General features: G+C 36.7%; 1 protein-coding gene across 2 annotated transcripts in view; it reads left to right on the forward strand.

Annotated features, from left to right (window-relative positions):
• The first annotated feature begins 1005 nt into the window (after positions 1 to 1005).
• Positions 1006 to 13410, forward strand: part of defl (Integrator complex subunit 7) — a 34757-nt gene continuing 22352 nt past the window's right edge. For both annotated transcript variants that reach the window (XM_085942159.1, XM_085942160.1), the window contains exons 1-9: positions 1006 to 1169; positions 2603 to 3017; positions 4141 to 4387; positions 5710 to 5907; positions 6578 to 6723; positions 7230 to 7362; positions 9854 to 10083; positions 11100 to 11285; positions 12851 to 13052. In XM_085942159.1, the coding sequence (XP_085798285.1) occupies positions 1079 to 1169; positions 2603 to 3017; positions 4141 to 4387; positions 5710 to 5907; positions 6578 to 6723; positions 7230 to 7362; positions 9854 to 10083; positions 11100 to 11285; positions 12851 to 13052 (1848 nt within the window). In that variant the 5' untranslated portion in view covers positions 1006 to 1078. The remainder of the gene's footprint in view (positions 1170 to 2602; positions 3018 to 4140; positions 4388 to 5709; positions 5908 to 6577; positions 6724 to 7229; positions 7363 to 9853; positions 10084 to 11099; positions 11286 to 12850; positions 13053 to 13410) is intronic.

The following is a 13410-nucleotide window of genomic DNA, read 5'->3' on the forward strand; positions in this document are numbered from 1 at the left end:
TCTCGTTCCAATTGTATTCCAATTCAAATGAACCTTCGAGGCATCTTAACTAGATGTCTCCGTATTATAAATTGATGAAAAAAATCTAAAAACCGGTGTTGTAATTACAGTTGTTATGGTTGCAATGGTTTTATACTTGTATTGCACCTCGCTTTTAATATAAAAACATTTTATATTAATTTAAAGTTAAAAATAGTAAAGGTAATTGGATATAAAGGCAAATTTATAGCATTGGGTATATTAATAATATACAAAACAATTCATCTAGTGCCACAAATTTTCTGACAGAATGATAATAATTATCCTTATACGACGCATGTCTTCTAGAATCTGATATTTTATGCCAGCGCTCCATTGGCGAGCCAAAAGTCCGAGGACAATAAATCGTACGATTTGTCTATGCCCTGCTACTGATCAATGAACGAATAAATAAGTCGAGTTTTCAAAAGTAAAAAATTGCGATTATCGTAATGTCTTCTGATAACCCTATAATTTTGTGTTATTTATATGTAGACTTGCGTAAAATAATATAGCAGTGAAAACAACACAAGAATTACGTTTTCTTTTATGAATTTCATAAATACAAATAAAAAAATAATTGGTAAATCTCTCAATATATAATGTGTAAATTAACAAATAAATCAATGAAAATGTTTAAAACAATTACAGATTTTTTTGCGGTTCGAATGATTGCGTATTAATGTAAAATCGAATTTGCATTGCGATCGACGGACGAAGTCTGGCAACTCGGAGGTAAAATATCAAACATGTTTGAAATCCAACGAGCCTGGTCTGCGGATTAAAAAGTCCGCAGACCTGGGGTGCTCCACGCGAAAAAAAAGTCCGAAGACTGTAAATCGTCTGACTTGCGTGCCAATGGAGCGCCGGCATTAGACAGCCAACAAGTAAGAGCTATGCTATTTTGGATTGTGATTTGCGGAAATTTATTTTTTTAGTCTGGCAGGTCTATTTCCCATCAGCTGACAACATATACGAGACGTCCGTCCTCCATGTTGATGTGATTGTCAGATATTTCGTAAATAAGTAGGTAGTGTTGTTTTGAGATAAGTTACTAAATATGTTGGGGGTTCGCTTGAATTCCTTCAACGACAATGCTTTGGGCGAACCTGAACAAGATGCCAATTCAGCGTTAACTGAATTAGATAAAGGTAAATTTAAGGACTTTACCGGGCTATAACCTCAAAATCGTTCAATAACAAACATTTAACATTAAGTTATTATTACTTTCTTAATAGAATTAATATTCATGCGGTGACGAATATGAATTACCACTGCCACAAAGGGGAGAACAAGCTAGGTATACGTAAAGCTGAAACGAATACCGGCTAAAAATATATTAAATAATATATTTTCATTTTAGTTTATCCCATCTAGTTTGATAAAAGTTGTTACAAATCCGAATAGGCCGGATTGCGTTAATTTCGTCTACAAATCTATTATGAGGGCTAATCTATTTAAGACCTGGTGAATGTTTTCAAATAACTTTGTGGTAACTTCATAGCATTTTCGTGGCTTAAGGTGTTCTGCTAGCTAACCTGACACAACCTACTTATATTTGGGTTACAGTAGGTTGTGTTAGGTTATGGTTTGCTTTTTGATCTTAAAATATCTCGGGTCACAAAAACGATATAGAGTACTGTATCTTACTACCTACCAGAATCGTTACTCTTTTGGCGTAAAGAGGGATAAACAATCTGATACAATTACTTACATATTCTTCAACCAACCTGTTATGGCTGTGATTTCATAGTGCTGTATGTACTGTAAATATTGGAAGGTAGTATTGCGGCATATATGTATGTGAAAGAACGGAGGGATTTGTAATTCTGCCGATACCATGATATTGTAATGGCAAGGCTATTGGTATGTACATTGTTTTACCATACAGGATAGGTATTTAGCTAAATTCGCACATTTAAAGTATACATAATTTCTGGCAGTTCGTAAGGCAATCAGGGTTGTTCATTGGTTGGCCTATTGGTTCCAGCCAATGAGGTGTATGGTGATTAGTATGAAGCAATATTCAGCCAATGAGAATTTATATCTTTTTATTTTATTATTTCCTCTGGGATTTACACTTGATCATGATCAATGATGTATTGTCATCTGACATCCTCACGCTATACTGCCCTTCTAAGGAAGAAGGCAGTAACTGACTCTCACACACTTTCGAGATAAATGACATAATGTGTTTTTTTTCATACTTTAGTACTGTGAATTGATAAAAAACGGTGATAATTTTTATTAGTAGGATGTTAAAATACAAATAAAGAAATAATAAACAAGCAGTAACTGCAATAAATAGGTGCAATTACTGGCTTTTTGCTAAGAAATTTGTATTATTTTAGCAGAGTCCATTTTTTCACTAAGGATTTTAATGGTATTTTAGTGATAATACTGATTTTAAAGTGAACAGAATATATAGCTTTCAAAATTAGCTTACGATTGGCATTCATAACTCAATTTCACAAATTTGCTGTATATTGCAAATTTGCAAATACTGCCTTCTTCCTTGGAAGGGCAGTATAAGTCAGTATTAGTTAAAGACCATTAAATATTTATGCTTCTTTTTGTTTTCCAGGATTACGATCCAGCAAAGTCGGTGAACAGTGCGAAGCGATCGTTCGATTTCCCCGTCTTTTCGAAAAATATCCATTCCCAATCCTTATAAACTCATCATTTCTAAAATTAGCCGATGTCTTTCGTCTTGGGAATAATTTCTTGCGATTATGGGTGTTGCGAGTATGCCAGCAAAGTGAAAAGCACTTGGATAAAATCCTCAACGTTGATGAGGCGGTTAGGAGAATCTTCAGTGTTATTCACTCGAATGATCCTGTAGCCAGGGCTCTCACCCTGAAGACTTTGGGTGCTCTCGCTGGTATCATGCCTGAGAAGCAGCATATTCATCATGCCATCAGAAGAGGATTGGACAGCCACGATAGCGTTGAGGTGGATGCGGCCATTTATGCTGCGTGCCAGTTTGCCGCTCAGTCTAAGTGGGTAACTCAATTATTCATTGATTTGGAGTTTATATAGCATAACTTGAAAGTCGTTGAAGAAAACCTATTTATAATCCGGAATACTAAAAATGATTCCTTGAACAATGATTAGGTTAGCTGCACGTCAACATGAAAGTTTTCCCGACAGAGTTCTACACAGATATTAAGGCAAAGTGCAGTGCTACAGTAATTTTACTATGGCATGCTCGAAAAATTCTGCCTCCATATGAAAGTATTGTATTACCTCAATGGCATGAAAGAATTGTAAAACTCCAATGATTTTCTTCTTCTACTTATGTACGCGCTTTAGAAGTTATACTTCTTTGGCGTAACAAAACAAAATATGCCGTTATATAATATTACAGTGGATTAGGTTGATGAAAACGTACGCGATTCATCTGTATCTCATATAGCACATGATAATTGTAATTATTGTATCGGGCCGAAACTCATCTTTGCCATACAGCGGTTATACCCGATTCAGAAGTGCCCATGATGAATTAATTAAAAATCAAATTTTAATATATTTTTTGAATTAATTACCAACTCAACATTCACAAAATTTATTTATTTATTGATATATAATTTTAGACATAAATAATACTTTATTATGACACAATATTGTTTATGTTTACAACACATGCTCTTTACTTGGTTGTATTGAATGACTGACTAAATGACACTATGCGCATGTGCATGTACCCTTGAGACCGAAATGAATTTTATCATAATAATAAATTATGTGTTACATCGGCGCATGCAACTTCATCACACGCCAAAAATACACTCTGATCTGTTTTCCCAAACGCGCCAAAAGAAGTATAACTTCAAAAAGCTTTAGATCTGGATTTTGCATGAAATTTATTTTAGAGGGAAATCAGTAAGTAATACAGAACAAAAAAAATTGGGAAGACTTTTATAGTTTACTGATAATTTACATTTTGAAGCGTTATAATTTTTAATCAATACGTTATATTGAAAAATATTAAAAAGAATTTAATTTGATATCCTTTTTATTTATATCGAATCATGCTTCAGTTTTGTGATCATTAAAAGTCTCAGTATACGCTTAGTTACAGTGTTCGCAATTTATCATGACTGTAACTAAACCATTTGACAGGACATTTGCAGTCTCGATGTGCAACAAAATATCAGAGATGATCCGCGGCCAAGCCACCCCGGCTGGCATGAAGTTGCAGCTGTTGCCAGCTCTCCGGCACATGCACCACGATGCGGCTGCAGCTGGACCTGTGCGAGCGCTGCTCACCGGCCTCCTTCCCCGCTTGCCCGCTGCCCCCTTCGTCAGGATGATGCTGCACACTCTTACCGACTTAGCGGCCGCCACTCTCATTGATATTCCAGACCAGGTAACAACAATAAATTTTATCTGAATAACTTTCCTTATAGAGTTTGACATGACTCCTACCTTTTTTATTTATTACTTGAATAGTATTAATTATTTGAACATGATTCATGTTGGATTTTATTTTTGATTAGTATATAAATTGACTTTATTAACAATTATGGATGTTTTCTTAAATTTTTTTTGAAGTTATACTTCTTTTGGTGAAATCAGATCAGAGTGTATTTTTGGCATGTAACATAATATAACACATAATTTATTTTTTTACACGAAAAAAACGCACTCGATTGGATTCGAACCACCGATTGTTCGGTTATCAGCCGAACGCACTACCTTTACGCCACAGTATGATACTGCAATCGTGACGATTATACAGTATAATATTATAGTTTAGAATTGTGCCGTTGTCTAGGCAGCGAATTTATTATTGTCGACCATTTGCAATTTCTTACGTAAACAAACGATTAAACGTCAGAGTAACAGTTGGCACTTTACAAATAAAAACAATGAGAAACCATTATAAAATCTAGTAATATAAATTAAAGTGTATAGAAATAAACCAACGGCGTTCCAATAAGCGGTCCTTTTTCTTGAGTGCGTAATTTAACAAGATAATTAAGAGCTAGTCAAAGAATCTAGTTTTTCACAAGTTTTGTTTTTGTTTTGCTACGCCAAAGAAGTTTAACTTCTAACTCGCGTACATAAGTACACACACCGATTTTTTTGTCTATGTCCGTTTCTAATAAGATCATAATATGGGCCTCCACAGAGTGTTAAATACTCGCATACAGTATGTACATTTCTTGTAAAAACAAAAATCTTTTAATACAAACCTCCATTCTGTAGAGGCCTATATTATGATCTTATTATAAGTGGATTACATAAGCGTGAGGTTTTTGAATTTCAGATGGGTTTGCCTGTTTTCGGTTAGTTACGAGAGCGGTTAAGAAGGCAGCAGCCTGTATTACACTTAGAAAACCATTAAAATTACTTTCAATATGAAATATTAAATTACCCATATGATGTGTGTCTATTCTTAAATCGTTTGTCCGGTAAGATTCTTCGATTTTTATCACATGCTGGCGACATTTTTCCATTCTTTCGGAGTGTGATTGTTAAGGGATAACCGATCAGGATTTTTTTTTGTTTTTCGGCTAAATTCCCCTTATTCATTGTTGCTTTTTGAAACCATAGACTAAATTTGTCGCTGTGACAGTACGGGACCTGCATCTCAATATAATCACAACTTTATTTGCCTTGTACATATATATATATTCTAGTGTTTCCGATAAGTCAGTTGTACATTGCAAGACTTTGATATTTTAGGTGACATTACTTCTTGAGCAATTGGGTGCGGCGAGAGCATCAGTCCGTATGGCGGCGGTTACTGGACTCACCCGCCTGGCTGGAGCCGGAAGGGCGAGTCTGTGGCCTTCTCCCTCCGCTCCCATGCTTGCGTCCAGAGCCCTGACTCTCTCACACTCAGATCCTAAGACCCTGGCCCGATGTCTCGGCGTCATTGAGGTAATTATTTGTTTCTCCTTATCATATTCCATTCCAGTCCACTATGACTGTACAGTTCAGTGATTTTAAACATTTATGGTTTTGCAAATTTGCAAAACCCTTAGAGCACTTTGTAAAATCTGACCAATACGTAGTAAAGTCTAGATGGATATACATGCTCTACCATCCTTCTCCGTACACCACTGGTGAAGGGTGGAGGTTCGCTCTGGAGATCTGATATAAATAAATAGTGCACACTAAACATTGTCAGTCATACTTATTGCTTTTTTGTTGTTCAATGAAAACAAATAAGTATGACTAACAAAGTTTTGTGTGCACTATTTATGTTGAATGTCCACAGCCTACGTCCACCCTTTGCTACTGCCATACACTGCCTATTGGGTTGATGAATGCTTATTAATGCTTCTGGAATAAATACTATTCAAAAAATAATTATTAAGAATACCTTTTTCGTAATATTTTGCAAATTCTCATGGAACCCCGGTCGGGTGTACTCTAATACTTTAATAACATGCACAAACGTATTCTGTGTCAGTTGTGCGTTTGCCATTTGTGAGTGTGCATGATGCCCGAAGATGCTGAAAGGTGATACCCGGCTCGTGAGAAATAATTCAAGTGAAAAAGTACAAAACTCAATTCGGTTAGAATTTGATGTCTTGTATCGTTTCAGATCCTGATGAAAGAACCTCTGATGGTCCAGGCAAATATGCACCCTGACTCTGAAGTACGGAAGCTCTGCTGCCAGAGTCTGTACAGCGAAGATCTCCTCATCGCTTCAAAGGCGGCCCATATCTTGACAGTCATTGCTGTCCATTGGTAATATATACAGTTGATACTCTTATGTTGACAATAAAATGTCTGTTATTCTTTTGCCAAAAGCCACTCTATTTTTTATACAAATTTTCATACAATACTGAATGATTTATCTTCTTTCTGGCGCTGCAACCCTATGTGGATTCTTGGCATCCAGGTCTGTCCGAAGCTGCTTCCTTCCAGCTTAGGATGACCAGGGTTACGACACTATCCCTCCGTCGAGGTCGGCCAGGTGTTCCTCTGGCTTTTTGAATGTTAGCTTCTTAGTCGTGCGTGACTCGTCCATTCTGTGTATATGGCTCAATTTGATGTCCTGTACGATGTGCGAGCCCTCATAAAAAAGCATATAGCTCATAGTTGTATCTTCGTCTCCATTCTGATTGTGTATCATTGATGGGTCATACATGACAACAGGTCTTATTAGTGTTTGGCTGAACCATAATATTTACACCAATGCCCCATAAAGATATGATATATCTCTAATTACTGGTTTTGTATTATTTTTACAGTTACCAAGAGTCTCTTCCGGTACACGACATTGAAGAGTTGATGATTGGACTGGAGTCATTGATCATAATCACCGGCTTAGGCGAAGATACCGATAGTAAACTGTATCAGTTGAAACTCACTCTGAAATGTGTGGTAAGTTATATCAGTTTTGGAAATGTTATTTAGTCACAGAAAAAAAAGTAATTTTAATAGAATAAGCGAAACAAAATCTCATTTTACTGGAAACTTTTGCAAGGAGGGAGTTGTGTTGTTATGGAAGTGTTGCCAGGATTAAAAAATTTGGAACTTGTACCATTATAAGAAAGAATATGTAATCAGTTGGAAAATCTTTGTTAGGTACATACACATATCTGTACCTCAGAAGCAGACGGATGCAACTCCGTTTTTGGGGAAAATGAGTTTTTTTAAGAATCGTCATGCTAAAGCCTTTATCTATTAGTGGCAGAGAGATGAAAGTCCTAGTCCAAGATATGCATAGCATAAAGATGCAAATGCCATACCTACCTTAGAAGCAGAAGGATGCAAATCCAATAATCCACTAAGATAAAATTCTCTCAAACCGTCTGCAATATGTACTAGACGAGAACCAGCCAGGAGAACGAGCTTTAGAGGAGGATACAGCACTATGGACCATATTATCCAAGTCATCAGAGAAATCAGAGCGGTAACAGGAATACAAGCTGCCGCTATCCATGGGTTTTATAGACTATGAGAAAGCGTTCGATTCCACAAAGAAATTTTCAATACTCGATGCACTCAGAAATCAAGGAATCCCCGGGCGCTATATAAATATTTTCAATATAATATACAGTAGCACAACAACATCTACATAAACCATCGCGCATTTCCGATCAGCAAAGGAGTCCGACAACGTGATACAATCTCACCTAAACTATTTACAGCTACATTTGAAGACTTATTTAGACAACGCAACATCTACGCTGTGCCGATAACAATAAATAGTAGTTTGTAAGACTCAAAAGGCCTCCAAAGCAGAATGCAGTAACTCGCTGGAGTAAGCAACAAAGTAGGCTTGAAAATAAATGTATCAAAGAATAAAGTCATGTTCAATGGCATTCAGCTCGAACAGGTGAAAAACTACATCTATCTGGCACAATAAGTGTCTATAGATGGATGTATATTTGATGAAATTGTTCGCAGAGTAAAGCTAGGCTGGAGTGCTTTTGGCCGCCTGAATAATTTCTTCGAAAATGCCTAAAGTGCAAAGTGTTCAACCAGTGTGTACTTCCCGTAATCACATGCGTGTGAAACATTGAGCCTAAGTAAAAGAGAGATCCAGAAACTTAGAGTAGCACAACGTGGTATGGAAAGCTGCATGCTGGGCATAACGCAAAAGGACAAAAAAAGGAATGAGTGGATAAGGGAGCAGACTTGACCAGAGCAGTTTGCAAAAAACCTCAAATGGAAATGGGCTGGAACATGGCTCGAATAAAGGACAATCGTTGGACAAATTTAGTCATCCAGTGGTATCCAAAAGGTAAAAAACATCCGCAAGGTAGACCTAGAGGCCGCTGGATCGATTAAATGATAAAATTCTGCGGAAAAACTTGGCAACGCAACGCACATTAACGAGAGAAGTGGAATCAGCTTGGAGATTAGCGAGGCCTTCATCCAGCAGTGAATAGATTCAGGCTGGTGATGATGATGATGAAATAATAAAATTAAAAAAAAACATTATTTTTGTTATATTTATACCTATAAATTTTTTTAACTTATAAATTGTTTTATTTTGGCTAGGTAAATAAGATACAAATCCACATTAACAAAATATCTTTAGAGGCAGAAGGATGCAAATCCACACTACGTTTTTTTTTTTTTTTTTAGATATAAAATTGTATTATATTTATTCCTTTCTTACATATTCCAGAAGTAGTTTAATTGAATTAGAATAAAAAAAATAATGATCATTCTATGTATATTTTCTTAGAAGTTATGAGTATTCGTTTCAAGTAAAAATTGTTTTTTGGCTCTCCTGAACAATTGGGTATTTGGATTTGCATCCGTCTGCCTCTGAGGTACAGATATTATGGTAACATCTAAATTCGTCTCGTCTACAACATGTCAAATATGTCGATGGGACGTCATCGTTATTCACAAAACACGTTGCCAAATGGAGCTCCGCACATTGGTGGAATGTGACATTTTAGTTTTTAAAAAAAAACATCTAGTATTGCTAGCAACAAATCGCATGCGTCTCGGGCTGCGAGTCGAAGCCAGTTTTGCGGTTACGCATATGAACACGCTACGAATTGGTCATTCCTGTTTAGACGTTGATGCTTGTTGGTCGCCACATCCCATACATATCCACGTTTCGAGAGGTTACGCGCGACTGTTGCTAGGCGCCAATGTAAAGTTTGATTTATGGCTGTGCAGCAGATGCGGCGAGTTTAGATGTGTGAGCCGGTTTAATGTGAAATTATTTATACCAGTCATCCCAGATATTTTTTCAACCTTATTTATAGGCTGATCAAGCCCTAATTTATATTTTTATTCTTCTTTATGGTAACACAACTTAAAAACTTTTGCATTCTCTCGGTTAACCTTACCAAATTTACACTAGCTTATAGAGTTGACACTACTATTTGAATTTGTAATATTCCAGGTGCAAATATGCACATGTTGCGGTGAACAGTGTGCCAGGCTGGTCAGTTTACTCGGAGGAGAGTTGGAAAGCAGCAGAGGGCGGCGAGGCGGTGCATTGGCAAGTGCCTTGGGCGCTCTGGGAGGTCGGAGACCAGCCCACGCAAGGAAGGCTTTGCCGCAAATACTTCGAAGATTGGCCGCATCTAAGCACTATTTGAACAAAGATATTGAGATGACTGAAGGAAACAGGTTGGTGAATTATAGCTGATTCTTTTAATCTGCGTGGTGCATTTATAGGCATGATTTGTCCTTCAAGAGATGTTGTCTGCCTATCCCCATTTGAGATCCTAACCCATGATATTATTTCAGCCACTTCTATTTATTTCATTACGCATTTATTTTTCATTCTTATTGATAACAATTTTTTAATACAGGTAACCCTTAGATGCATGGTGTTGTCTTTCGGCAACAAACTATATTAATCATTATATTTTTTGTGACAATGAAATTTTATTTAAACACTTGCAGTTTATAAAATTGTTTTAGTTTTTGTTCATAGGTGCCACTGTTAATAATTATTGATAATACTTTAAAACATAAAATTTGATCTGTTTGAATAGTAGTCAAATTAAATTTACATACCTATTATAGTCCTGGATATACTAATCGTGTTGGATAACTTCTCAGTGAACTGTATACATACCATCAGAGGTGAAGGGTGGAGGTTGGCTGTTCTGAGATCCGAGATCCAACATACATTCTTCTTTCTTTCTTCTTTTGACCATGTCCGGTCCTAATAGGATCGTATGGGCCTCCACAGAGTGGAGGTTTGCATTAATGGATATTTTTTTGTTTTTACGAGAAATGGATGTTAGCAACATGCTCAACCTATTAGGTCCATACTCTAACTGTATTCATGTACGTACTCTGATTTGTAGTCTTGGTTCGATGAGAACAAATAAGTATGCCTGACAAAGTTTAGGCTGATTTTCCAGTCACACTGACGACGATGCGTAGCTGCTCGGCGCTAACTGTTGCATACGGTCGACGCCGACGCTATTTAGTGCTGAGCAATCAGCTTTGTTAGGAAACGCTACATTGTGATAATCCATAATATTCGCCTATCAGCGCCGAAGGTCAGCGTGACTGGAAAATCAGCCTTAGTGTGCACTATTTATGTCAGATCTTTTCATCCTACCTACACACCTTGCAATGTCTATGTGTCTGATGAGAGGGGTTATTATTTTTCTTTTTACTAATTTCAGGCCAGCAAAACCAGTCAAAGCAGAGGAAGACAGTGTAGAATTAGACACTCTGGTAATTCTTTGCACAGTAGTCTTTCAAGTGGTCGCAGGGTACGCCTGGCCTCCTGAAGTTGTGTCGGCCATCTATGATGCAGTCAACGATACTAATCTCTGGGTTCAATTCAGAGTCGCTAGAGCGGCTATGAGGTAAGATTATTGTAACTACCTACATATTATGACCAGTGGCGGCTGGTCTAACATCATACAAGTGCACTGCACTGCTTGCATTGCTATGAAACATCGTTCAACATCGTAAATCATTTTTTTTCTTCATAGGTTTTTAATATTATCGCTCACTTATTGTAATGCAAACCATAAACCGATGTGCCCATATTGCCAATAGGCGATAATACAGGCACTATACACCGTATATGTCATCCTCACTGAAATCATTTACGCTCCGGCAATATATTTAGTTTACTTAAAATGAACCCAAAGCTTAGTATGAACTAAAGTCATTATAAAACAACTTAAACCGTGCTAATCGTTTTCGCCATGCGTAAGTTCCAGAATATCGTGCGCCGACCGGGTAAAATGACATCATATTGGTCTGAGTAGAGAGCAATTACAGATTTGAATTATGGTTTGTTATTATAGACGCTGCAGCTTACTGTTCACGGTCAAATTATGGTTTGTATCATATTTAGCAATCTCGTATGTAAAATGCCTGTAAAACTAAAAACAATAGAATTCATTATTTTCTAAATTTAAAATCGGTAAGAAATACAATGTCAGTAAGATATTTTGATTTATGTGTACTCCAATTTAAATCAGTGAAGACAAAAATAATTTTGCTACCTACCTCATTTCTGGAATATTAATATTTAATTATCCTGTGTGTTGACTAAACGCGAAATGATGTTGGTTATTTATAATATAAAACATTATTAATCCATGAATTCTAGTGATAAGCTAATAAATCTTAATACTATTTCACAAAGTGCAGTTTCATAATAATCATTATTCATACAGTGTACAAATTGCTAAAGATGTACTAATATACAATAAGATGGCTTCCGTTAAGAGGTATTTATCTACTATAAGAGATACAAAAATGGCTGCAGTCCACGAACACACAAAATGCATCCAACAAAATCAGACGTGTTTAATAATTATGTAGTCAAAATCCTATGTCATCATTATTATTAGCCCAGATCAATCCACCATTCTTCTTGGTCATGAGTATTTTATTGTCATTGTAAGTTTCTTCCGTAAAACTTGTCCATTTTGTTGATCCTGTAGCCTCTACCTTTCGGACATTTTCTACATCTCGGATATCACTAGATGACAAAATCTAGACTAATCTACAGATTAATCAATGTTTCTGGATATCTCTTTTATTGAGGGTCCATGTTACGTACACATCTGATTACATGAAGTACACACTGGTTGACCATTTTGCGTTTTAGGCACAATAAGATGTCACTTTTGAAGATACAACACGCCTGATACGATTATTATCAAATGTGTTGTTTTGTAACTTGTATTATTTAAGTACATCAAACCTCACATTGAAATCTTACCTTGTTGTCTTCTACCAAATCGTGGAAGGTGACTGTGAATTTAAAAGGTTGCATTATGTATCACAGTCCTTAACTTTTGATACATAGTAAGGATTTGTTAAGCTATAAGCTATCAATAAGTCGTCAGCTTATACGAATGAAATATCTATTTATCCGTTGTAACATAAACCAAACTTTTGATTGTTTAAGATACGGTCAACATGCGGTGGGTGCAGAGCATCTTGCAAAAGTAGCAGGCAGCGCGGGAAGTGAGTTGGCCCATCACTGGTTGGGCGCTTTGCATTGTGTGGCCAAAGCTGAGGCCGCTCTGCAAGCTGCTAAGCCGAAAGAATTGCCGAACAAATTGAGAGAGGCCACTACGCTCTATCATCAGGCAATGGCTGCTTTGAAGGTATTTATTATTTCATTATCACCATTATTGACACTACAAGCTAATGTGGGTCTTGGCACCCTCCAAGAGACGTCTGCACTCCCCTCTTATCCTCAGGGATGCTGTGTCCTCTTTACAGCCTACACAGCCTCTTTGGTGGTTGGGTGTCTTCCATCTTTGAAAAATGGCCTGCCTAACAAAAATCACCCTGCTGTCGCGTGTGAGACGACGGAGGGATAATCGCACAATGCGTATAGTATAATGCTTCGATAATCTTTCTAGTGTTTACTAGAAAAAATTTTACTTATTTTAGAAAGTTTACAAAAACAATAGGAAGTATATATGTTACCTTCTGGGTGTGTTTGTAAGAAGGTACGTT

Source organism: Rhyacophila brunnea, unplaced genomic scaffold (assembly GCF_057557595.1).
Source record: "Rhyacophila brunnea isolate RB1 unplaced genomic scaffold, BYU_Rbru_1.0 scaffold_14, whole genome shotgun sequence".
NCBI lineage: Eukaryota > Metazoa > Arthropoda > Insecta > Trichoptera > Rhyacophilidae > Rhyacophila > Rhyacophila brunnea.